The 27,834-nt window shown below is 35.0% G+C and overlaps 1 protein-coding gene across 1 annotated transcript; it reads left to right on the plus strand.

Annotated features, from left to right (window-relative positions):
* The first annotated feature begins 17,294 nt into the window (after positions 1-17,294).
* LOC104112483 (transcription factor MYB108-like) lies at positions 17,295-19,128 on the plus strand. Its single transcript, XM_070191939.1, has 3 exons — positions 17,295-17,582; positions 17,877-18,006; positions 18,281-19,128. The coding sequence occupies exons 1-3, from the start codon at positions 17,450-17,452 to the stop codon at positions 18,843-18,845; spliced, it is 828 nt and encodes a 275-aa protein (XP_070048040.1). The 5' UTR covers positions 17,295-17,449; the 3' UTR covers positions 18,846-19,128.
* Positions 19,129-27,834: the final 8,706 nt, after the last annotated feature.

A 27,834-nucleotide genomic window follows, 5' to 3' on the forward strand; every position in this document is an offset into this window, starting at 1 on the left:
CATATTATTTCTGAATATATTTGTGCCACAGACCCGCAGATAGGAACTACACAGGCAGTTCGAGTATTTACGTCAGGAGGACATGTCCGTGACCCAGTATGAGATGCGGTTTTTAGAATTGGCTCGTCATGCAGTTTGGTTGGTTCCCACTGAGAGGGAGAAGATCAAGAGGTTCATTAATCGCCCCAACCATCAGTTCCATTTTGTTATGACTCTGGGGAATATAGCTGGTGCTAAATTCAATGAGGTGGTTGATAGTGCTCAATGGCTAGAAATGGTCCGTACTCAAGAGCGTGAGGAGAGAGAGGCCAATAGGACTCGTGGTCCGGGTAATTCTAGTGGTGTTCATTCTGGGGGACAACCCTATCACATTAGGGGTAGACCTTATAGACCCGCTCAGATGGCTCGTCTAGCTCATCGTTGTACATCAGCTAGCCATGGTTCATATAGTGCTCGACCGAGTTAATCTTCTTTTAGTGCACTTCCAGCCCAGAGTTCGTCTCATGCACCATCAGTTCAGGGTTCATATGTACCAGGTTCTTTTGGAAGTTATTCCGGTTCTCGAGGTATACCTCAGTACTTGCCGACATTTCATAGAATGGTTGCTTTGAGTATGGAGATTTGGGTCGTATAAAGGGATATAGCCCCCTACCTACAGGATGTTCAGCTCAACAGAGGAGTCAAACTACAACTTCAGCACGAGTTACTTCACCATGCGCCCAACCAGCTCAGGGTGGGGCTCAGTTAGCTAGGGTTCGCCCAAAGAGGGGGAGGCCGATCGTGTGGCGGTCATGCTCGATTCTATGATATTTCTGCCATGACAGTTGTTGTTGCTTCAGATGCAGTGATCACATGTATTGTCTCAATGTGCCATAGGGAAGCTTCTATATTATTTGACCCTGATTCCACATATTCGTATATATCATCATATTTTGCTCGATATCTGGATATGCCCCGCGAGTCCTTAGTTTTACCTGCTTGTGTATCTACGTTGGTGGGTGATATTATTATTGTGGATCGTGTGTATCTGTCATGTATAGTAACTATTGGGGCACTGGAGACTAGAGTTGATCTTTTATTGCTTTGTATGGTTGATTTTGATGTAATCTTGGGTATGGATTGGTTGTCTCCATGTCATGCTATTCTGGAATGTCACGCAAAAACCGTGACGTTGGAGAGGTTTTCTAGGTTATGTTCCCAGCAGGGTAATTTCTTACTAGAAGGACCAACGGATGATTGGGAAGGGGTGTCTGTCATATTTGGCCTTTGTGAGAGATGTTGATGCAGACACTCCTACTATTGATTCTGTACCGGTAGTGCGAGACTTTCCAGATGTATTTCCTGTAGACCTGTCGGGTATGCCACCTGATAAGGATATTGATTTCGATATTGACTTAGTGTCGGGCACTCATCCCATTTCTATTCCTCTGTATCGTATGGAACAAGCTGAGTTGAAATAATTGAAAGAGCAATTTCAGGAACTTTTTGATAAAGTGTTTATTAGGCCTAATGTGTCACCTTGGGGTGCACCAGTTCTATTTGTGAAAAATAAAGATGGTACTATACGGATGTGCATCGACTACTGGCAATTGAACAAAGTTACAATAAAAACAAGTATCCTTTGCCACGTATTGATGATTGATTTGACCAGCTTCAGGGAGCGATGGTGTTCACCAAAATAGATTTGAGATCTGGGTATCACCATTTGAAAATTCAGGATTTGGATATTCTAAAGATGAAGTTCAGGATCCGTTATGGTCACTATGAATTCTCGTTATGTCTTTTGGGCTGACCAACGCCCCAACAACATTTATGCACCTGACGAATATTGTATTTCGGCCGTATCTTGATTTGTTTGTTATAGTATTTATTGATGATATCTTGGTGTACTTACATAGCCAAGAGGAACATGCACACTATTTGAGTATTGTACTACAAAGGCTAAGGAAGGAGAAACTTTATGCCAAATTCTCTAAGTGTGAGTTCTGGCTTACCTCAGTGGCATTCTTGGGACACATCCAGTGATGGAATTAAGGTGGATCCGAAGAAGATAAAGGCAGTTCAGAGTTGGCCCAGGACATCTTCAGCTACTGAGATTTAGAGCTTTCTCGGCTTGGCTAGGTATTATCAATGCTTTGTGGAGGGATTTTCATCTATTGCATCTCCCTTGACCAAATTGACCCAGAAAGTTGCTCCATTCAGGTGGTCGAATGAGTGTGAATAGAGCTTTCAGAACTCAAGACTGCCTTGACCACAACTCTAGTTCTAGTTTTGCCTTCAGCTTCAGGCTCTTATACAATGTATTGTGATGCTTCTTGGATTGGTATTGGGTGTGTCTTAATGCAGGAGGGTAAAATTATTGCTTATGCTTATGCTTCGCGCCAGTTGAAGCCACATGAAAAGAACTACCATCTTCATGATTTAGAGTTGACAGCTATTGTTCATGTACTAAAGATTTGGAGACACTATCTCTATGGTGTATCTTTTGAGGTATTTTCAGATCATCATAGTCTTCAGTACTTGTTCAACCAAAAAGATCTAAATTTGAGACAGCGGAAGTGGTTGGAGCTGCTAAAGTACTATGATATTACTATTCTGTTTCATTTCGAGAAGGCCAATGTGGTGGCCAATGCCCTGAGTAGAAAGATGGTGATTATGGGTAGTCTTGCATTCATTCCTGTTGGTGAGAGTCCTCTTGTAGTTGATGTTCAGGCCTTGGCCAACCAGTTCGTGAGATTAGATGTTTCGGAGCCCAGTTGGGTTCTAGCTTGTGTGGTTTCTTGGTCTTCTTTATATGACCGTATCAGAGACCGCCCGTATGATCATCCCCATTTGCTTGTCCTAAAGGACACAGTTCAGCACAGTGATGCCAAAGATGTTACTATTGGGAATGATGTGTTGTTGAGGATGTAGGGTCGGATTTGTGTACCAAATATAGATAGTCTACGTGAGTTGATTCTTGAAGAAGCCCACAGTTTGCGGTATTCCATTCATCCGGGTGCCGCTAAGATGTACCAGTACTTGATGCAGCATTATTGATGGAAAAGGATGAAGAAAGATATAGTGGGGTTTGTAGCTCGGTGTTTAAATTGTCAGCTGGTGAAATACGAGCATCAGAGAACGGACGGATTGCTTCAAAGACTTGAAATTCCGGAGTGGAAGTGGGAGCGTATTACCATGGACTTCATAGTTGGACTCCCACGGACTTTGAGAGAGTTTGATACTATTTGGATGATTGTGGATCGGTTGACCAAGTCCGCGCATTTTATTCTAGTTGGTAGTAGATATTATTCGGAGCGGTTGGCTGAGATTTATGTCCACGAAATTGTTCGCCTTCACGGTGTGCCAGTGTCCATCATTTTGGATCGGGGCACATAGTTTACATCACAGGTTTGGAGACTAGTGCAACGAGAGTTAGGCACACAGGTTCAGTTGAGTACAGTATTTCACCCTCAGACGGACGGCCAGTCGAAGCGTACTATTCAGATATTGGAAGATATGATATGTGCTTGTGTTATCGATTTCGGGGATTCTTGGGATCAGTTTCTGCCGCTTGCAGAGTTTGCCTACAACAACAACTACTAATCGAGCATTTAGATGGCTCCGTATGAGGCTTTGTATGGGAGACAGTGTCGGTCTCTAGTGGGTTAGTTTTAGTCGGGTGAGGCTAGGTTATTAGGTACTAATTTAGTTCAGGATGCTTTGGAATAGGTTAAATTGATTCAGGATCGACTTCGCACGGCGCAGTCTAGGCAGAAGAGTTATGCCGATTGGAAGGTTCACGTTGTTGCTTACATAGTAGGAGAGAAGGTACTACTCTGAGTTTCACCTATGAAGGGTGTTATGAGATTCGGGAAGAATGGCAAGTTGAGTCCTAGGTATATTGGGCCTTTTGAAATACTTAAGAAGAGTGGAGAGGTGGCTTATGAACTTACATTGCCGCCTAGTCTATCGGGTGTTCATCAAGTATTTCACGTATCCATGCTCCGGAAGTATATCAGATATCCGTCTCGTGTTTTGGATTTCAGTACAGTGTAGTTGTATGGTAATTTGACTTATGACGTGGAGCCGGTGGCTATTTTGGACCTGCAAGTTCGATAGTTGAGATCAAATAACATAGCTTCAATGAAAGTGCAGTGGAGAGTCCATCCAGTCGGAGAGGCTACCTGGGAGACTGAGCGGGAGATGCGGAGCAAATATCCACACCTATTTGAGACTCTATATATAATTCTAAACCTGTTCGAGGACGAACATTTGTTTAAGAGAGGGAGAATGTAACGACTCGACTAGTCGTTTTGAGTATTACAGCCTTGTTCCCCCATTTACTGCTTATTTTGTTTTTTTTACAGTTGTTATATGACTTGTTGAGGTAATTGGTTCAGGTCCATTGAGGTTTTGGAATGAATTGAGACACCTAGTCTTAAGGATGAAAACTTAAGTTGAAAAGGTTGACCGGATATTGACTTATGTGTAAACGACCCCAGAATAGAGTTTTGATGATTCCAATAGCTCTGTATGGCTATTTTGGACTTATTAGTGTGTCCGAAAAACTATTTGGAAATTCATAGTTAAATTAAGTTTGAAATGGCAAAAATAGAAAATTTAAGTTGGAAGTTTGACCTGGGAGTTGACTTTTTGATATCGGGTTCGAAATCTGATTCTGGAAATTGGAATAGGTGTGTTATGTCATTTATGACTTATGTGCAAAATTTGAGGTCAATCAAAATTGATTTGATAGGTTTCAGCATCGAATGTAGAAGTTGGAAATTGTTAGTTTTCATTAGTGTCACGCCCCATAATCGGGGAGCGCGACCGGCGTTCAACCAAGTGAACCCGACCGAGCAAGCCTGTTAAATTTCCTTCTACCCAAACTCATCCATGAATAACGATAATATATATATTCGTTAACTAGACAATTAGGTGATCATGTTTATTTTTGTTAGCAAGCCTGGATCTGGCTGTTATAGCGCTTGGGCTGAAGGAGCCCCTCCGGAATCTGCACCCCCCACAGTGCCCCCCCCCACAGTGAGCACAATTCATTTAAATTGAAGGATGGATCTTCCCTGAACATAGATCTTGTCCGAATCATTTATATTTGGGGATGGATCTTCCCTTGGACTGGATTGACCTTATACAGTATTGATTGACTGACTGTCAGTTGATGTGTATATATACGAGATGGATCTTCCCTAGGCTGGATTGGCCATATACAGTACTGAGTGATTAAGTATTTTGAGATTGTGAGTATACGATATTTCCACTATAGTGCATCACATACAACATGTACATTGGCTTGTAGTTATAGAGATGTCATATTCCTCATATCATTTAGAATTGATCTGGTTTATTTTTACTGAGTTTAATTGTGAACTTGAAAGCATGCCTAAATTTCTGTACTGTTATTTCTATATTAGACTGTACTTGTGGAGCTCGTCACTACATTCAGCCCAAAGTTTAGTCTTATTACTTATTGAGTACATAGGGTTGGTTGTATTCATACTACACTTTGTACTTCGTGTGCAGATCCAGGTACTTTCGGATACTGTGGTTGCTAGTTTTTGGAATATTATCTGTTGGAGACTATCGAGGTAACTGATTGGTGTCCGCAGACCTTGACTCTCTTTCCATTCAGTTGTTTGTATTGTTCTACATTTCCAGACATTGTATGTATTAGTCACATTATGTTATCATTTAGATGCTCATGTTATCATTTAGATACTCATGTACTCGTTGTTTGTGCTCATACGTTAAAGTTTCGTCGCAAGTTAATCGATGTAAGTTCGGGAAAGGGATTATTTTGAGATTATAAGCATTATGCTATTTCAAACAAGTAACGAGTAAATTCGTGAAGGTGAGAGGGTAAGTAAATCGAGAAAAATGAATTTCGTCGAAGTTTGACATTTTGGATAAAATACGACACGAGCTAAAATACCCGGTATTTATGGACTAGTACCATATAAGGAACCATATGGCCATGATATTAAGGTGTATAAAGTGAATTAAAAGTGAGTAGTATTTTAAGTAATTTGAGATAATTCCTAATTATGTGAATAATTTGATAATTATGAATTTTTAAGTGGGAGATTAACTTATAATTAAGAAATTATTGGATAAGGAATTAATTCCCTAACGTGGCAGCAAGCATGAAGGCTTAAATCAAGCATAACATGACTCTTAAGATCATTTAATAAGGTGGCAAGATTGGAGGAGTCTTTGTGACTTAGTCATACAAAGTGTGGGCCCCACACATTATATAAAAGGCCTTTCAAAATCATAAATTGAGATACTTATACATGTAGGAACGGATGGAAATTCTCAAACAAGATTTCATACAAATCTTTTACAAGGTGAGATAGATTGACTTGATTTTGCTTCAGCAAATATTTTTATCTGAAATTATTCTAAGCAATAGCAACGGCAGTTCTTGGATTAGTAAAGGAATTCATACGAAATTGCATTGTGTAATAACAACGGGATTTTGCAATTCTAAGAGAGTACGGTGCAATCCTTCTCAAGAATATCATACGAATTTTTTTCTACTCCAGGTATGTTAAGGTTAAGCCCTTGATTTATTTTGGCATGATCTCGTAATTACATGTGTTTGATAATGAGGCATAAGGAGAAGTTGATACTCCCGAAATTATATACACTATCCTAGTCTCATAAGATACGGTATTCTCCCGTATCAGGACCTTATATTCCATTGAGTATTGTCTTCTTTCGTTCAAGAGAGCAGAGGGTCTATATATATACAGTATTATAGTATTTTCCCCACCATCGAGCTATAATCGGTGGGCAGACCCTTATTGGGCATCCTTTGATCTGATGGTAAGTTATATACCGAGCATACTGTGGCCGAGCGCCTATGAGCGAGCCCAGAATGATCGAGATATAGAGCCTAGTATTTTCGAGCGCCTATGAGCGAGCCTACTATGGCAGAACAATTATATATATACCGAGCCTTATAAGCCCGGACAACTATTTTACTTACTATATTGAGAGAGTTGAGTCATTATCAGTAGGTGAGTATATCTTGAGATTATCTTTGACTCCCAGTTACTTTCAGTTATTATATTATCAGTTCAGTTTGAGCTTTCAGTATATTTCCTTACATACTCGGTATATTATTTTGTGCTAACGTCCCTTTTCTGGGTGCGCTGCATTTTATGCGTGCAGGGTCAAACAAACATACGGGTAGACCTCCTCATTAGGTGTTGCCCTAGTTTAGCTTGATCGGTAAGCTCCATGCTCTTTGGAGTTGCCGGGTCTAGAGCTTTATGTACATCTTGTGTATATATGTATATATGCTATGATTAAGTCGGGCCCCTGTTCCGATCACAGTATATCCATCAGTAGAGGCTTGTAGACGTATCCTGTCAGTTAGTGGAGTAGGTTGGGCTTGTAGGCCTTTTATGTATATTTTGTTGGTTTGCCAGCTGTAGTAATTATAACGGCCATGTCGACCCAGCTTTATATTGATGTTTAGTAAGCATTCGCAATTATCTTGCAATGTGGCCCATGAACAAAGTATGACATTATATGTTCAGAGTCCCTTAGTCGCAAGTTGGTACGCGAGAATAGGTGAGGCACCGGGTGCCGGTCTCTCCCCCAGGTTCGGGGCGTGACAAAAGTGGTATCAGAGAAGTTCTGTCCTAGGGAGTCTACAAGCCGTGTCTAGTAGAGTCTTGTTTATGGGTGTGTTGTGCACCTCACTTATAAACAGGAGACTATAGGGCATTTAGGATTGTCACTCTTGTTTTCTTACTCTAGATCGTGTGGTAGAGCTCACTTATAAGAATTCAAATTCCTAAATTCTATTATATTCGTAATACAACGATACCGATATCCAGAAAGATAGTTGGTAAGAGATACAGCTAGGGAAGAGTTCAGTTAGAGGAACTCGAGTTTGCATCATTCCTATGATGGATAAATGTGAGGTCTTCAGCAGAACGTGTATGTACTAAGACATGTAAGCTTCTTGATAAGGAGCCTCAAAGCAAGAATATCTATCCACCCCTATGGTGAAAGGCAATGAGAGATTCAGAAGATAGATACAAGTTTTAGCAAGTAAAAGAAGAAAGATGAAGGAGGGTACGAGGTACCCAGCCAATGAAGATTATCATTATTTACCATTCATGAAGAGAAATATAAGCATTTTGAGTTATCTTCAACTGTAACGGAGGTATGTATAATCAGCCACACCCATCTCAGTTATGCCATATGGAAGCTAATAGGTGTAGTTTAAGAGAAGGACATGATATCAAGATCCGGCTGGGGTAAGAGTAACCCAAAATGGTGAATGGATTGTTTGCGTTAAGTGAAATTTCCGAAGGATATTGCAAATGTGCTAATAGATCTCCTTGTAAGACACCCAGAGGGTATAGTCTAAAATAGTACAGCTAAGATAGGCACTGGAAGCCTTGAAGGGCTAAATATTACCTTAGTGTGGCTCCCGTCCCTAGTAGAAAAAGAATGTTAGGCAACCCGAAGAGCCAGTAGATGGAGCAAGTGGAACTAAAAGCAAAAGAATGTCTTGTTGAAGTTTTCACAAGAAAGGGATAGGCAGAAATATTAGCAGGGAAATGATAAGAGAGATAAGGAAGCATTATGAGTAAGATGTGATACATGGATAACAACAGTAGATAAAAAAGATGACAGTATTACAAGGTCCATAGTCATGTGAAGGAAGAGACGATAGGTGATAGGCCTTAAGACAACAAAAAAGTATAAGACATAAAGTCATATCCTTATTTCGAGAAATAAATTCGTGACTCTAACGTGATTACCAAAACGTAAAGTTAAACCCCAGAGTGATAGAAACCGGTATGGAATAGTAAAGAAAGAATGCGATAAAAATGAGAAAGGGATGAAATTGCACTTATTCAAATCCTACAGATATGCTACGATTCTAGAACATTATGCAAACACGACGTCACGGAAAGGAAGTAAGGGTTCCTGCCTGGGATGTTATTGATAAATAAGTAGCCAGTGTGAGAGGTAAGTTAAGACAAAGGAAATAAACCAAGAAAGATTTTGCGGGATATTGATATAAGAATGGGTCAACGAGTAATTAGTAGTTGATTCAGGAAGAGCCTAGTCATGGCTAGACAAGAGGTTACCGACAAATCGGCAGATTATGCAAGATGAACATAGTGAACCCCAACATGGGGAATTCAGTTTTGCAGATATTACATCGGAACCCTTGAGAAATATTCAGATAGGAGTTGGGGTAGTTAAAGGTATCGTATGAGTATTACGGAAATAAAAGAGAATGCCACTAGGAAGACAGTCAAAACTTCAGTTCAGAAGCAACCGCACGAGCACAAGTGCACAGAGGTATGTAACTACGGATATTTATAGACGAGTAAGAACATCGAAAACTTCTTCAGATATACAATATAACAAGCTCGCAACATTACAAGAGTCAGAGGGTCCTCCCTAAGTACTACAATGAAAGGCTAGTTGGGGAAGTAAGGAGGAAGGCTTCAACCTAAGCTCAGTGACCTAAAGAGGAAGTGATCTTATAACAACAGTCTCACAATAACGTTGTATGCACTCCATAAGAAAGTGGCACCTACCGTGGCTAATGGACGGGAAGTAAAAATCAGAAGTGATATTCAAGATTATATGAGTTGTATGGAATTCCAATATATGTGGGCACTAAAGATAAGCCAAGTATTCATGCAATAAGTGGTAGAACGGCCAGGAAAAGTAATTGCTTACATTTAAAAAAAGGCTGGGAAGGAACGGAAGGAATTATTTTGATCAACAATCTAGAGTTAGTTACATTATGAACGCACTTAAGAGTTCGAGTTTTATACATACAACATATATGTTGACAATCATACAGACATAGAAGACTCCGGTATAAGTTAAAAGAAAGAATTGAGCTCAGGACATAGACGAAGGATTGAGTTGTTAGAAGATTGTATCATGGGTATTCCATAATGCCCATGAAAGGCTAAAGTAATAACTAATACCATGAGTTGCAGATTGGAAGATATCTTAAGCCTACATAAAGACTGATCAGAAGGAAGAGGAAACTAAAGAGTTACGTCAACCAAGTAAATCACGAGTCTGATTATTGGACCCAGAATATTATAGACATCATGATTGAGAACATTGCATAATCACTCTTAAATATCAGAGGTACAAGAGAGATAGTATAGTAGCCATATTTTATAACGGCTCTACGATAAAGCTAGTTAGAAGAGTATAAGCCCCATAAGAAGTCAGTATGAATCTCCCACCGAATTGTGTATGCACCAGAGGTGTAAGTATTATAATAGAGTTTCAAGTTATGGACGTGAATTATACCTGTATGAAATCGAGATCATGAAAGAGATAGAAGACGTGATGCGAGATTTTAAGGTAAGTAAGGTAAAGGTGAACAACGTACGAGATACTCAAATGCAGAAGGTTGCGAACAATCCATACTTCAGATAAAGGACTAAAAGCGTTGGGATTCAATATCCAGGAATGATAGCAGTGTCATTGATGGCATATCTTCTAGCCTATGGTTTCTAGGTGCCGAGAGACCTAGTCAAGAGAGTAAAGAAGAGTTAGAGACGATGTGATGTCTCGCTTGATGTTCCAGAATAATATAAGGAAATCTATGGTGCAAGCAAGTTGAAGAAAGGTTGCGAGTAGTATAAATGGATATGTGTAGATTGCAAGCTAAAGTATGATAGAGCGACAAGATTTTAGGAAGACAGGAGTAAGGACCAGAAAGGGCGAGTGAGAAGGTAACGAGAAACGGATGAGTCCTCGAGATTAAGCCCATGAAAACAAGAGAGCTGATGGCTTCTATAAGTTATAGAAAGCTCAGTATAGCCTGAATGAACTCAAAGAAATCTAAGACTAGTAGCATTTAGAAGAGATGGAATGCTAGTCTGGTAGTAGAATGAAGGTGTAATTGTGTTAGATGAAGGATGACGTTTGGGCCTTCGATTGAGTAATGATTTGAAGAGGATTTCATGGATGGTACAGAATTAAAATACCCACGTAAGGTGAATCACATTGGGATGCTATAAAATATGATTATTGAAGTACAATATCGCCCCTAAGTAGATCAGGAAAATCACTTCAAATATTCCTCGATGCAACATAAGCCCTAGTGGTAATGTATTACGAAAGAAGTTTCAAGTTATCAGTGCTATATTGTAGATCAATATTGAGGTGAATCATAATGGATGGACAAAAGTCACAAAGTATGAGCTGAGATTAGGTCATCATTCTTAAGATGAACAGTAATGAGGAAGCATTAAAAGATTTAGTTTTATGCATATAGGATAAACAACGAGAGTCACCTGTAGTTTGGTCGCAGACCTCGGTAACAATAAATCGAAGTAAGAGTTATGGTATAGTATGGCCTACTTAGATGTAGTAAAGTTAATGACGCCTAGAGGGACAACTTGACATAATTTTATATATGTTCACAAAGTGAGGCCTAGAGATTGGCTAAGAGCTGGAGGAAAGTCGTGATATGAGAAGGAGGACCAAAGGGGGGAATACCCTCGCCTTTGGATTTATTCAAAGAACAATTGCCTAAATAGCAAGGAGAATATTAAAGTATTCGCAAGAGCTATGAGTTATGAGAATGATAAGTGCAACAGTCAACATTCAAGGACGAATGTTCCAAAGGGGGGAATAATGTTACACACCATTTTTTTTTTGTACGTGGAAGTACGCAATAAGTAAATTGATGAAAGCTCGGACATGAGATATTACATCCCGAATTTTCATACGTTAAAGTTTCGTCGTAAGTTAATCGATGTAAGTTCGGGAGATGGATTATTTTGAGATTATAAGCATTATGCTATTTCAAACAAGTGACGAGTAAATTCGTGAAGGTGAGAAGGTAAGCAAATCGAAGAAAATAAATTTCGTCGAAGTTTGACATTTTGGATAAAATACGACATGAGCTAAAATACTCGGTATTTATGGACTAGTACCATACAAGGTACCACATGGCCATGATAGTAAGGTATATAAAATATATTAAAAGTAAGTAGTATTTTAAGTAATTTGAGATAATTACTAATTATGTGAATAATTGAATAATTATAAATTTTTAAGTGGGAGATTAACTTATAATTAAGAAATTATTGGATAAGGAATTAACTCCCTAACGTGGCAGCAAGCATGAAGGCTTAAATCAAGCCTAACATGACTCTTAAGATCATTTAATAAGGTGGCAAGATTGGAGGAGTCTTTGTGACTTAGTCATACAAAGTGTGGGGCCCACACGCTATATAAAAGGCCTTTCAAAATCACAAATGGAGATGCTTATACATGTAGGAACGGATGGAAATTCTCAAACAAGATTTCATACAAATCTTTTACAAGGTGAGATAGATTGACGTGATTTTGCTTCAGCAAATTGTTTTATCCGAAATTATTCTACGCAATAGCAACGTCAATTCTTGGATTAGTAAAGGAATTCATACGAAATTGCACTGTGTAATAATAACGGGATTTTATAATTCTAAGGGAGTATGGTGCAATCCTTCTCAATAATGTCATATTGATTTTTCCCTACTCCAGGTATGTTAAGGTTAAGCCCTTCCTTCTTTTTGGCATGATCTCGTTATTACATGTGTTTGATAACGATGCATAAAGAGAAGTTCATACTTCCGAATTTATATACACTATCCTTGTCTCATAAGTTACAGTATTCTCCCGTATTGGGACCTTATATTCCATTGAGTATTATCTTCTTCCGTTGAAGAGAGTAGAGGGTCTATATATATACAGTATTACAGTATTTTCCCTACCATCGAGCTATAATCGGTGGGCAAGCTCTTATTTGGCATCCTCTGATCAGATGGTAAGTTATATACCGAGCCTACTGTGGCTGAGCGCCTATGAGCGAGCCCATAATGGCCGAGATACAGAGCCTAGTATGGCCGAGCGCCTATGAGCGAGCCTACTATGGCAGAGCAGTTATATATATACCGAGCCTTATAAGGCCGGACATCTATTTTACTTACTATTGAGAGAGTTGAGTCATTATCAGTAGGTGAGTATATCTTGAGATTATCTTTGACTCCCAGTTACTTTCAATTATTATATTATTAGTTCAGTTTCAGCTTTCAGTATATTGCCTTTCATACTCTGTACATTATTTCGTACTGACGTCCCTTTTCTGGGGGTGCTGCATTTCATGCGTGCAGGTTCAGACACACAGACGGGTAGACCTCCTCATTAGGTGTTGCCCGAGTTGAGCTTGATCGGTAAGCTCCATGCTCTTCGGAGTTGCCGGATAAAGCTTTATGTACATCTTGTGTATATATGCTATGAGTAGGTCGACGCCCTGTTCCGATCACAGTATATCCATCAGTAGAGGCTTGCAGACGTATCTTGTCAGTTAGTGCAGGATGTTGGGCTTGTAGGCCTTTTATGTATATTTTGTTGGTTTGCCAGCTGTAGTAATTATAACGGCCTTGTCGACCCAACTTTATATTGATATTTAGTAAGCATTCGCAATTATCTTGCAATGTGGCCCATGGCCAAAGTATGACATTATATGTTCAGAGTCCCTTAGTCGCAAGTTGGTACACGAGGATAGGTGAGGCACCAGGTGCCGGTCTCGCCCCCAGGTTCGGGGCGTGACAGGTTTTTCATTAAATTTAAATATTATATTTTCAAACTTATAAGAAATTGTGGCTTATTGAGGTTATCGGTTTGCCTACTATTGAGATAGACGTCATCACGACATGCAGATTTTGGGTCGTGACTAAAGGATTCTTATTGATTTGGGATGAATGACAATGGAATAGCACCCCTATATTTATAGGGAAAAAGGAGCTTAGCCACAACGTAACAAACTCTAAAATCTCTCTAAAATATTGACATTCACCTTAAATACAATTTTATTTATAACAAAAAGGAGAATATAACTGACTATTTGATGAATGAGAAATATTATTCAGCATTTGCCAATGGTTATACCAATAGCGTACAATATTAAAAAGGAAAAATAACATTACAGCAATTTGAATATATATATATATATATATATATATATATATATATATATATATATATATATATATATATATATATAAAATACAAAAAATCTATAAATTTGATACACTTTTACGGTTAGCGAATGTAAATAATTTCAATCGCGGGCTAAAAGTGATCTTTGTCTATTAAAAATAGCATAAATTAATTAGAGGATTTGTTCTAATGCATTGTTGAGGTATTTTCTCAAGGAGTAATAAAAAATATTATCACATGAGACATCTCAAGCAATAAAATGAGAGCAAAATAAGTAAATAACAATTTAAACGAGACAAACTAAGTAACTAACAAAAAGACTAGACTATCGTCAGCATCCAGTTGCATGTATTTTAGCTCTCGTTTTGCCAGAAATTTTGGTTTTATTTTTCCAAAAAATATTTTAAAACATTGTTTGTTTATAAAATTTGATCATGTTTTGAGAAATAAAAAATTCAAAATTTTTTAGGTTCTCAAAAACTGCTGAAATTATTTTTTCTACTCACAAAATTTTAACGTTTTTTCAAATAAAATGCAAACACAACTTCAACTTGCAAAAATTATTTTTCGACACAATTAAATTTTATTTTTTCATAATTCAATTAAATTTATGTCCAAACGCTAGCTTAATGTCTCGAACACGTGATTGCCATGCCACGAACATATTCATTTTGTAGATTAATTTGCTTACATAAATGTCTTTATCCTCTTTTACTTTTAAATTAATTAGCCATAAATTCTGAAAATGTGCGCCGTACCATTTAACTTTTTATTTCTTTATTGAAAAAAGAGACAGCTAAACGGATAAAATAAAAGAAGTTTATTGTTTAATCCGGTGGCTTAAACCGTGCAATGAATATGGAAACATTTCAAAAATTGTAGTCTCAAAATGGTCCATGAATATCTATTTATAGTAGCCACCCCTTGTGCTAATTAGTAAGAAGCTAGAGAACATAAATAAAATATATTTTACAGTATAGATTATTAACTAATGCAAACAAAAGGAGGCCGGTGGCTTAAAATGTATAACGTATATCCTTGATTAATAAATTTAATTCTTGCATTAATTTAATCATAGATCCTCCACGTGTATTTTTAGACTCACGTGAATTTACTTTCCTCAAATTAGAAAAAAAAAGGGCGTAATTGGCTGTTTTGGACCTTCAAGCTATCCTAAATTAAAAATTACCTTGCATTATGTCAAGATATATCGGTGCAATGTACAAATACATTCTTTTACAAAAAGTAATATTTATACACATAAAATAAATTTGTGTTGTGTATTCGCTACATGTGTCATATTCCTTTTTACATGTAATTTATAGGCTGTTTGGCCAAATTTCTAAAATCAGCTTATTTCGAAAAGTTTTTTTTTTTTCAAAAGTGCTTTTTAAAAAAGTGCTTTTGGTGATAAGTTGTTTGTATTGGACTAATTAATTTGAAATTCACTTTTGAGCAGCAATTAGAGTTTGGTCAAGTTTTAAAAAAGTATGGATTCGATCGAACTCAGTCACTTTGGTCCAATCCATGTATTTATCTTAAAAAATTCATTAAATATGTATAAATTATTAATTTAGAATCCAGTAACTTAAAAAGATTAGAACCCCAACCCATAAATTTCCCCCAACCCAAAGAGTTTGGGTTCGACCGAACCTAGTCACTTTTGTCCAATCCATGTATTTGTCTTAAAAATCCACTAAATATGTATAAATTATTAATTTAGAATTCAGTAACTTAAAAAGATTAGAATTTCGAACTCATAAACTTCAAATTCTGCCCTGACTCTTAGTCTATACTTAATAAGCTTTTATAAAAAGAAGGGTACTAAGCATAGAGTAGGATTCACACATTTACTGAATTTAAATACTCCCCGTAGGAAAACGCTCGAGAAGGGCATTATTTTATATATTATACTAATATATCAATTATATAGCCCTCAATAGCATAACTGCATAGCCCCTATTCACATATCTACTTTAACGAGGCACCACAAACGATAGTTGGCTAAATTTCTATAGACAAATAGCCGATTGAAGAACTTGGCCTTTTCAGACGTAGTAGGATGTAAGAAATGAGAGTTGGTGACATGTTGAGATTTGAAGAACACAATAACCCTAGTTAGTTTAGGGCTATGCATGTTGTATTTACATTAATTAAAAGTTAAAATTTTATACGTTGACAATATAAAAAAGTCTTATGTTGTTAATGTGTATATATCTTAAATCGTTATACAAATGATACATGAATACATACAATGATACTAATCCTAACTGACGACATAACATATTTTTTTAAATTAATCGGGGGAGGGAGAGGATGAAAAAAAAAGGAGAAGGGGCAGGGGCGGAGCCAGAATTTGAAGGTTATGAATTCAAAATTTTAGTTAATGGGTTCTAAATTGATAATTTATATATATTCAATGAATTTCTTAAGATAAATATAAAGTTTGAACTAAAAAAACTGAGTTCAGTCGAACCCGTAACTTATAAATTAGCTCCGCCCCTTAGAAGGGGAGGGGTAAAGATGAAAGGGATGCTACGCCTACATATGAGGTTTGAACGCTCCATCTCAACCGCGGAAGACACAAAGAAACAAGTAGCATGACCTATCCAAAGAGCAAGCCAAGACAAGCACGACCATCATACTCGGTATGTTATTTCAACCTTAAATTGTTTCAATTTTATTTTTCAGTCCGAGCATTTGGGATTTTGCCGATAAATATTTATTCTTAGATTAACGAGAAACAAAGATATCATCAATCTTGTTTTCTTTCTTTTTTCTTTCCTTCTTTTTTTTGGGTCAAATTCTCCAAATGTTTTAGCTGTTAATTAAAGTTAATTGCTAACTATAACCATGTCTCTAATTCATCGTAAAAGTTTAAAAAATACCATAAAGTTTCAATTTCAAATGTTAGTGGACATCCTATTCCATTTTCAAGCAAGGAATTTTAGGAAATTAACTAACTAAGAAAAAATGAAGTTAGAAAGTCAGCAAAACCATGACAACTTGCTTGGTGGGTGTAAGAAGGGAAAAGAAATGTAAATATATTGATTTTCGTGGGACTAATATTAAAATGTATAGTCATATGGACAGAGTCAAAAGTGTCAAAACGAGTTTAAGTCATTAAGTGTAATTAATTAACACACTATTACGGCTCTGTGGGATATTAATTAAATACAAGTTCTTCTACTTCTTTCCCATCTTATTCCACGTTTAACTCACCATTTTTCAAACTTCTCTCTCTTTCTATTGTGTCTATATAAACCCCTCATCACTTCCTTTATCTCCTTGTGAACAAATTGATACATCTCTTTACGTCTCATCTTTCTCTTTCTCTCTCTAAAAGTATCTATCTCTCTATACATAAAACAAAGAAATCCATCAAAATTCCTTTTTGTATCAATCAATAAGTTTCTCCATTTTCAGAAAAAAATATTTCATATTAATGGATCACCATGTTAATGAAGATAATATGGACTTCAAAAGAGGTTCATGGACTGTTGAAGAAGATTTCACTCTTATAAATCATATCGCTCTTCATGGCGAAGGTCGTTGGAATTCCCTCGCTCGATGCGCTGGTAAATTTCTATATATACACTGACAGTGCAAAATAATTTTTAAATTATTATTTTTTAAATTGTGTGTGTTCTTAACCAATAGCGATGTTGGATTATTCATGTGTAGATAAAGATTGATGTTTGGTTTGGTTGATAATATCTTTCCGTACTAAGTAATCTTTTTTAAAATCGAGAACTCATGCAATCCCACTAAAAGAAATTATAAAAAGAAAGTAGTTGTAATTGTAAAGTGGTATTATTTGATTAGTAGTATTAATTATATTCCGCTAATTAATATGTTGATGGAAATAACAGGTTTGAAAAGAACGGGGAAAAGCTGCAGATTGAGATGGCTTAATTATCTTCGACCAGATGTTCGACGAGGAAATATTACTCTTGAAGAACAACTCTTGATTCTTGAACTTCATTCTCGTTGGGGCAATCGGTACGTTAAGACTTATAATACTTTTTACATCATTTTAAATATGTAAATTTTATTTTAAAAAATTTACATAATCTATATCTCAACCGATTCCACGCCTTTGTACTCTGAACCTTTTATATAAAAATGGGACAAAGCGAGTACTATTTTTTCAAGTGCAAACAAAAATAGCTACGATTCAATCCCAACTAAGTTGGAATTGACTATATGAATTGTTACTGTCCATATTACTCTATTTTAATCCGTCTCAATCTTATATTGTTTAATTTGAGTGCAGGTGGTCCAAAATTGCTCAACATTTGCCGGGAAGAACTGACAACGAGATAAAAAATTACTGGAGAACTCGAGTGCAAAAGCATGCCAAACAGCTAAAATGTGATGTCAATAGCAAACAATTCAAAGATACACTACGTTATCTTTGGATGCCAAGGCTAGTTGAAAGAATTCAAGCTTCTTCCAATTCCGCCGCTGCCACCAACAACAACAATAACAACAACGACAGTAACAACAATAATAATAATTCAAGCACGAGCGTCACACAGGAGAATTCGAATGTGACAGCTTCATCAGAAAACTCAATGGGGACACAAGTTTCACCAGTTTCAGACATATCTGATTGTTGCTACAATAATTACCCTATTAATCAAAGTGATTATGGAGAATTCTTGATTAGCCCCACAGGTTACTTTCAAAATGGTGCATTAGACTTCAGGACAGTGAATGATAATAATCAGCAAAACATTATCAGCCAATGGATGGAGGGTACAGAAGATGTTTCAGACAATTTGTGGAATATTGAGGACATGTTGTTTTTACAGCAGCAACTCAACAATGATGTCTGAGGTTTAAACAAAATTAGAGTTAATTGAAGTGTAGAAATAAAATATTAGGGTTATCACTCATTATAATTCACCAAAAGATAGGAATTTTTCTTTTTTCTTTTTTGTGAGATATATTTTTGCTAGCCTTTGTGAAGAGATATATACATGCAGAAGTAATTATGTAATACAATCTTAGAATTTATTTTTCTTTTTTTGTAGTTAAGGGGTTGAAAGGATTTGTAACATTTAATTTGCTTCTTGTTAAATTTTATTCTTTAAATGGACAATTTCTTTTATGACTGCAGAGGCGGAACAATCCTTTGGGTAGAGAGGTTACCGGTCCCATAACTTCAAAAACAAATGTGTGCATATTTGTATATATATATCTTAAATAACGTGTACTAATTTTTTGACTGATGTCCTAAGATTCAAATTTTCGACAATTGCGTTGCCGATTTGAGGAGAGCAACTTGACTTTTTAGTAGACTGATTTGATTCCGCCTCCATAATTTGCTCAAAGTCTTATTGGACAACGGTGCCCAGAGGCGGATGTTGCTTGGTGGCTGCGGGTTCAATTGAATCCATAACTTTTGACGCGGAGTAAAAATTTATATGTGAAAATTCATTAAAATCGCAAAAATAGTAGATATGAACCCATAACTTTAAAAATATAATGGGTTCAATATTAAAAATTTTAAAATTAAACCCATAGAATTTAAATCATGAATTTGTATACGACGGTGCCCCCTCCGAATTCTCAGTCGGCCTATGAACAATTGGAATAGAGGATTCATATATTTTGTTTTCCCGAGGAATTAGGAAGATAAAAGAAAGAAAAGCGGAAAAGGGGATACCGAGTGCTATAAACTGTGCTTTCATTTTTCCTAGCTTTAACAATATAATACTACGAGGGGTTGTTTGGTTGGTAATCAAAATATTCTATAATTAATTATCCCGGAATTAGTTATTCTATCCTTTATAGGGATAAAAAAATACTATAATCCAGGAATAATTAATTTCGGGATTAATTATTCTCGATTTTATTATAACCAAACGTGGATAAATCATCTCAAATTTAATCTTAGGACTAATTATTCCTTATTACTAATAACGAATGAGCCCTAACTGTATACTTATTTTATCAAGTCTTCATCTTGTTTTCTTTTAATAATAAACTTAATTATGATTGCATTAAAAAAAGGGATAAAGAGAAAAAAGTTATTACTGTAGAATGAATATAATAATCTCTAAAGAGGGTGTATAATTGGTTTCACTATATATGTTTACTAATAAAAATGTCATTGTTGCTTGTTATTCTAATCTTAGACTCAAGTCATGGAATTTTAGAAATTAAACATAGTCTATGGGGCCTGAACCAGATTATTAGTGGAGAATTAAAAAGATAGACCATTGTCCTTATTCTAGAATCTGCAAAAGGAGAAATAAGTACACAACAATGATTAAAGGAGAAGTGGAAATATTCTAAATTCTATAGTACTCCATTATTTATAAATAACTAATTTCTAGTTGTTGCAACCAGGAGCGAAGACGGGTTTCTAGTTACAAATTCAACATAACTTTGTAACCGTGTTAAAAAATTTACTTAATATGTACATATAATTTATTTAAATTCTAATAAGTTACCCTTTTTAGAATTTAAAATCGATGACTCAAATTCTGAATCCGTATCTAACCGCAGTTCTCTTATTAATATAGTGTCTCTCCGATACTGCAATCTTATCATAGAATCGTATGAATGCTACCTGAGTGGCTTCAAATGTCACTAATGACTAATTTATGAGAATATTTTAAGAACAAATCTCAAATTCGTTTCTGATTTGGCCTTATTTTTCTGCTGTCGTACAAACAAAGTCTCTTGGATTTATTTTTGTTTAATTAGGTTTAGGCCAATAAACTCGGCCTTTCCAATAAAATACTACTCATATACTATTATTATTTTATTTTAATTAGCAAGCTCATACACATATAAAACTACAAACAATTAAAAAAGGAAATAAGAATATTTGTACTACAGGTGCCCTTGTTGCAAAGAAGCCATCAAAGTGGTCCCAAAATTAAAAGAGGTGTTATTGTTAAGAGATATCCACGTAAAGTATACCTATTAGTAGGTTTCCTAACTAAAGCAGCCATAGGCCATATCTGCAAATTAAATTTAAAACTTTACCGGTTCCTCTCAATTCTTTCTACCCTCTCGCCACGTATACATTTTTCATCTGTATTTTGGTGTGCAACGATGTGGTTGCTCCTCCGTCCCTTAATCAAAGGTCTTTAATTCAAGCCCTCATATGAAAAAATATTAGAGAGTGTTTTTTTCGAATAGGGCTCTACCCGGTGCGAATCGGCATATAATCGGACTCCAATACAGATATCGGATATCGGGTAAAAAATCAAAATAAAAACAAACACATGGCACATAACTTCATAAAAATAATTATTACTAAATTATAATTAAATTAATATGTATATTTTTTTACCTTAATTTATTATACTACGATAAATTAGTCTGAATTGGTAAAATTATTCGATGCGAATAAAGTTTTATATTGTCTCGGAAAATATTTACTGAGAATTGGTATTAGTATATATTTTAGCATAATTTATTACTAAATTATAAGAAATTAATATGGTTTGATCATACAAAGTCTATGTAATATTTTTCTCATGCCTATCCCGTAGTTTCCAGAGAGCCCATCCTTTACTTATTTCATTTTCACTCTAAAACAATTATTGCAAATGAAGTTGAAGTTCTTTTACTTTAAAAAAAAAAACAAAAAAAAACTACAGCAACCAGTATTTTTTTTCATGATTTGCATTAAGAGATTAAATGGACACCATCTTTTTAACAACAGTCCTCGGCCAAAATATATCAAATAACATATACTAGTAATTAAATAAGATATATAATTAAGCTAGAAGGCAACTTACGGGTTCAATGAATTCGGTATGTATCCAAAACTTTATATTTATAGTATGAAAATTCACTAAATGATGTACAAATTTAAAATTTAAAATTCAACTATTTACACTTAAAAATCATTTTAGAATTCAATTCTAATAAAATTCAAATCCTTAATTCGCCCTTTAACTGATTGATGTGCTTATCTTAATTCGTAATGCTCTCTCATTCATCTCAAAAATCCATTGCGTGAAGGTATTTGTTGAAAGGGAACTTACGAAGAATACATTTTCTTGTTCAAACCTCATTAGCACAAGTTGTATTGTGGTAAAGAAAAGGCATTCTCTATCATTACTAATTCAATTTTTTTGGGGGTTTCTTGTTTGACATAGAATTCTTTTCCAACCCGTAATAGACAATGGAATTTTTATCATACCATTTCCACTATTAGAAAGAACGTCCTTGTCTCCAACAGTGTTATCAGAACACTCATGCTTTGTTTTTTATCCGATGTTTGATACCTGCATTAGAACTCGATTAATATGGATCGTGGAAATAATTACGTTCAACATATATCCTTATTATCCCAAACACACTATCTGAGAAGTTTATTATTAAGCAGAAAATTAAGAAGTGTTATTACAGTGTGGGACTGATCTTAACAATATAGTCCCTAAAAGGTCTTTGCGGAATATTAAGAAAGCAAATAAAAGTGGTTCGCTCCAGAAATAGTCTTCGCGCTCAGCATAAGTATGTGAGTCCTAGGTGCTCCCATATTTAGCTAGTGTATGCGCCGCTTGGTTCCCTTCACGGTAGATGTGTGTTGCGACCAAACACACTCACGCAAGTATACGCGGTCGTCTAGTAATAAAGTGACTAAAAGTCGGATGTCGAACCCACGAGGACTTATGATTAACTATTAACTAAATTAGACTATCCTAATTATCTAAACAAGAATTAAACCTAAAAATATTTTATTCTAAACTAATTAAATAAAAAATATAAATAATGAACTTTGAACAGAAAAGAGCAGACTTTTTATGATATCAATGTAATGAAAACGATCTAGGGTTATGGGCTATCTAACAATCATATTGTATTCTTAAATTGAATTGACCGACTAATTTATCTAGCTTATTGGTTGACATGGTTAATATTGCTCATAAGAATCTGTCGAGTTCTTACTCGCCTATTCAAGCTAACCTAACGCCTATATGTCTATGGAGTTAGAATCAACAAGAGCGCATGTATAATACCTGTAAATCAACCAAGCAAGGCAATTAGGTATATGTCTATCCTAACCACGAATCCGTTCCCCGATGCCCGAGTTCAAGAACTTGCCCTACTCAATTCTATATGCAATATAGAATTCCCACTTTCGAGTTCAATTCTATATTCGCAGATAATATTCAATTGGTGATCAAGCAATTAAATAATTAAGCGCAAGATTGAATAAATAAACTAATATGATAAATCAAGAAGTCAAAATCATTATCCGAATAACAATAGTCATGAAAGAACCACAACCCTAGAATGTGAAGTTTAGCTCCATATAGACATGGTAGCCAAACAACAAATCATACAAAGAAACATAAAAATTACTAAGTTTGGTGGGAGAAAGATGGAACTTGATGAATTCCGGCCTCCGCAGCTTTGTCGTGGCTTTTTCCCCCTTCCCAATATGTTAGATAATCTAAAAGAGGCGTTTTTGGTTTATATATTGCGTACAAAAGTCGTGGGCCAAAGTTTTCCTATTCCTAATCCGACTTGGCTACAGGGATTGATGCTGGGGTGGATGTGTCGCATCCACCTCGTCCTCCACTTCTCAGCTTCGCATGCTAGGGACGCATCCACCCTTTGTTCCTCCTTCTCAGCTTTGTCCAGGTGCGGATGATATGGCGGATGCTATGGGCCGACTTCACTGCTAAGGGTGCATGAAATCCAACTCTTCCTCCTCTACCTAGAGCACCTTCTCTTCATATTTTTGCACTCCAAACACCCTAAATCATCACACACAACTCAATTAGTCATAAAACCAATAATTAAACTATGTTGGGTATTTTAAGGATCAAATAGCATCAAAAAGCGGTTAAAACATGGGTAAAGTAACATCAACACATATCGAAATATGCCCAACATCAATATGCCTAACGGCCGGTTGGTCCATTTCATCGAGAAGGAACTTGTAGTCATGTAGAAAACTAACGTAAGCTTTGTTATCGCATTTGTTATTTAATAAGGAAATTAATACCTAACAGTTTGTCTTCATTATTTGTGGCAATTATTTCTGCATGTGTATTGGTGATGAGGCTACTATGTGGCTAGAGAATCCATGTTTTCGTGGGAATCAAGATTTTTATTCTAAGTTTTCCATGTACACGCTCTAATTAAATGATGAACCGTGTTTTCGTTTTCGCAATAATATACAATCGAATGACTCAGAAGCTTACGTATTTTTTAATTATACACCGTATTGTCTGAATGAGGCATGCTACAAGAGTGGATACATTGAAAAAAATTAGAGAACCCCTTTAACTTGAAATATTTAAAGTGAATATATATATATATATATATATATATATATATATATATATATATATATATATATATATATATATATATATGATTAATGGACGCATCGATATCTATTTTAAGAAAAATACATTTAAGTTTTTCTTAATTGTATTTTTCATACGTAGTAAAGCTAGTAGAGAGCAGAGCAAGTGTCCAAGCTCTCAAGTCCACAAATTCCAGAGGGAAGACCATTGATGTAGCTTAATTACATATTAACCAACACTCGAGTTCGACCTCCGATACGAAGTCACATTTACTATAGAGTATTTTACCCTCAATGTGAGACTTGTCGACCAAATAAAAATCGAGGAAAAACGTATTAACCAACTTGTTTAGGAGAACATAATTGTTTTTCATTACTACTACTTAATATGCTTAATGGTTACTTAAATGAAATATTTTTTGTGTTAATCATAACCTTAAAAGGAAATGCCATATTAAATAAAACACGCGTTCTAGTTCAGTGGCATACCCAAATTTTTGTGTAAGCGGTTCAGACAAATATTAAAATCATCGACATTGTCAGACCGTACAAGTAATAATACTGGACTTAACAAATGAGTTTTACCCTCCGCTCTTTATGTTGTTTCATAACAAAGCACAAAAAGTATTTTCCCGCTACTCATTATTTTCTTTTGAGGTCGTGCTCTAAAAAGCAAAAAACAAAAAAAATAACAACAAATCTATATATGTTCTTTTTAAAGTATAACCATTTATTAAAACTTCAATTATTTTTAAATTCTTTTATTTCACTAAAATCAATTCAATCTTTACCAAAACACTAAGTAATCTACTTATTTAATTTATTAAATTTAACAAATTAACAAGTGCTAACACTAACAATATAAATGATTAAAAGCTAACATAAATTAAAGATTTTAATAGTATAAGAATTTAACAAATACTAAAACAAGAAACTGTGAGAATGCAACGACGAGATTTAAATTAAAAAGGTGTAAATTTAAGACATAAGAATATTTGAAGAAAAAATAAAGAAAATTATTATATATGTTTAGACATCCGTAGTCGAACTTGAAACTTGCAACTAAAAAATGACCTCACTTGAGCCATCACGCCCAAAACATAGCATAAGTCAAGCGGATTAAACTTTTTATTTTTGTACGTAATCTGTTTCTCACCAAAATAATTCTCACATAAACATAATGATTTTTTTTAGTTCAACTTATCCCGCTTGAACCAACGTGGGTCCGCCCGTGATCTAGATTGTGCATTAATATTAGTATCTGGCAACCTCTACATCGATAAATAAAATAATTTTAAGAGTCAAAAAGCAAAATAGTGTACTACTTAAAACGGGTGGCTGTAGTTTCTTGGTGGATCGTTCAACACTCTTAGATTTTAGAAAAAAAGAATAATATCATTAAAATATAATAAAACAACGTTAATTTATCAGAAAGTGGAGATCTCTCTATTTTATCAGATAGGATTTTTTTATAAATGGTGTCAATACTTGTAGAAGTGAATAATAAATAAACTACTATAATGACAAGTAGTGCTATTTTTTATATTTACACTTGATGTTTTTATTTTACTTATTATTTATATATATACATCCACTAAAAACAATGAAATTAGTTTCGAAGTTTGTCGCTCAATCATTCATAGCTAACAGATTTTCTTGGTAATCAATCGTTAAATAAGATTAACGACGAATTTTTTTGTTTAGCTATAGAATTTGTATGTTCCTTTTTTTTTTTTTTTTTTTTTGTATATCTGCCCGTGTCTAGAAATGGATAACATATTACTATTAAGGACGTGGATGATATGTTAAGAATAATGATTAACAGCAGCCTTAAGTCAATCAACGACTTAAAATATTATAAATTAAAAACCTTCTTTGGGTCAATAAGATAATAATCAATACTTTAGAGTTTGGATAATAAGATCATGGCTTACGTTGGTATTTTGATAACCAAAAACCAGGGGCCTAACCAGAAAGTTTTGTAAGTGCCTAAGTGGTATCGAAGTTTTTTAAAAAAAGAAAATAAATAACTGTAGTTATCATATTTGTATACAACAAATAGCTTGATTCTTAAATTAGAAAAGGTACGTAAGTTCAATTCTACTTAATCACAAATTTTAACCATTGAGGCTCTCTTAAATATTTCCAAAAAACATGTGTTAGTTGAGGTTTGAACCTTTGACTTCGTAGAGCAAAATCAAACACATAACCAACCCACTAAGAAACAATTTATATTATGTGATGTCATTTTCTTTATGTATTCATTTCCTTATAGTATTAATACATATATTTAGTAAAAAATTTCGTGCATCCGCCCCTGCCAAAAAGCGTACGTGTGACAATTATGACCTATAAATTCAACTTGCTAATTCATTGGTATATTTGAAGATAGAAAACAAAGTAACAAATTTGACTTAAAAATGTGTAATATGCCCAAACTTGGACAAGTTGAAAATATATTCATTTAATGGTCAAAATAAGTGTAACCAAAGTCATCTCATCTAAATGATTTAACAGTTAATAACATATTAATCTTTTTCAAGATTAACTAACGAATGGGTACAGAAATGTATGTTTTAATTAATTGAAGGCTAAATGTATGCTTATCACATATTACAAGCACCAATATCATAATAACTTATCGACATTTCAGGGATAAAATTCGCAAATTTCCCCTTATTATTTGGAATGCAAATTTTTGAATCATGACAAATTCATTGATTCAACTCATTTTAATCCACTCATGTTGAACTTAATTCGTTCATTTAATACCTTTACTGAAACCCCACTGCACAAATGACGACTTTTAACCCATTTCCATTAGCCTCACAAGAACTGGTACAGGTCCACAGGGAAAATGACACTGTATAGCCGCTATAAAAATAATAGTCGAAAAAATATATAAAATTTATATTATATATATATATACATTCTGTATGTTATAAATAAATATTATACAAGTTTTATACATTTTTTCGGCTATCAAATATAAATAATTTCTGACGCGAGCTAAAAGTAATAATCCAACAAGTCCACATCCCAAATGTAATTTGTTAACGAAAATTATTCATAGTACACCACTCTCAAGACTTATTTTTCAACCTCAGTTTTGTTTTTCTCTAACCGTGGTGTCCAGACTATCTTGCGTGTACCTCGACTAATTTTACGGGATATTTGTTACCTCTCATCAACACAAATATCGAGTAACTCTAACCGTCAAGATTTAGACATATGAGAAGAAATCACCTAGTGTTTTTGCCTCTAGGTTAGGATTTCATGAGTTGTAGAATTCACTTCAAGAAATGAAACATAATCATAAATATGGGCGTACTTCATTATTTTTCAGTAATAGTACGTTGTTTTGCCCCAATCATAAGAGGACTTGAAATCAATATGTAATATCTCTTAACCTACATTGCTATACTGTTCATTTGAAACAGGAAATATAGAGAAAATTATTATTAAAACTATTCATAGCGAGCCTTCGAAAACAATACCATTTCTAGTGGTCACAAGCATAAAGGAGTTTACTAGTA

Source organism: Nicotiana tomentosiformis, chromosome 12 (genome assembly GCF_000390325.3).
Source record: "Nicotiana tomentosiformis chromosome 12, ASM39032v3, whole genome shotgun sequence".
In the NCBI taxonomy this organism is placed as follows: domain Eukaryota; kingdom Viridiplantae; phylum Streptophyta; class Magnoliopsida; order Solanales; family Solanaceae; genus Nicotiana; species Nicotiana tomentosiformis.

Bases quoted from the DNA above. Each gene is read 5' to 3' on its own strand.
- LOC104112483 (XM_070191939.1), top strand. From the start codon at position 17,450: ATGGATCACCATGTTAATGAAGATAATATGGACTTCAAAAGAGGTTCA. The intron at 17,583-17,876 runs GTAAATTTCTAT...TGGAAATAACAG, and splicing joins TTCCCTCGCTCGATGCGCTG to GTTTGAAAAGAACGGGGAAA. The intron at 18,007-18,280 runs GTACGTTAAGAC...ATTTGAGTGCAG, and splicing joins CATTCTCGTTGGGGCAATCG to GTGGTCCAAAATTGCTCAAC.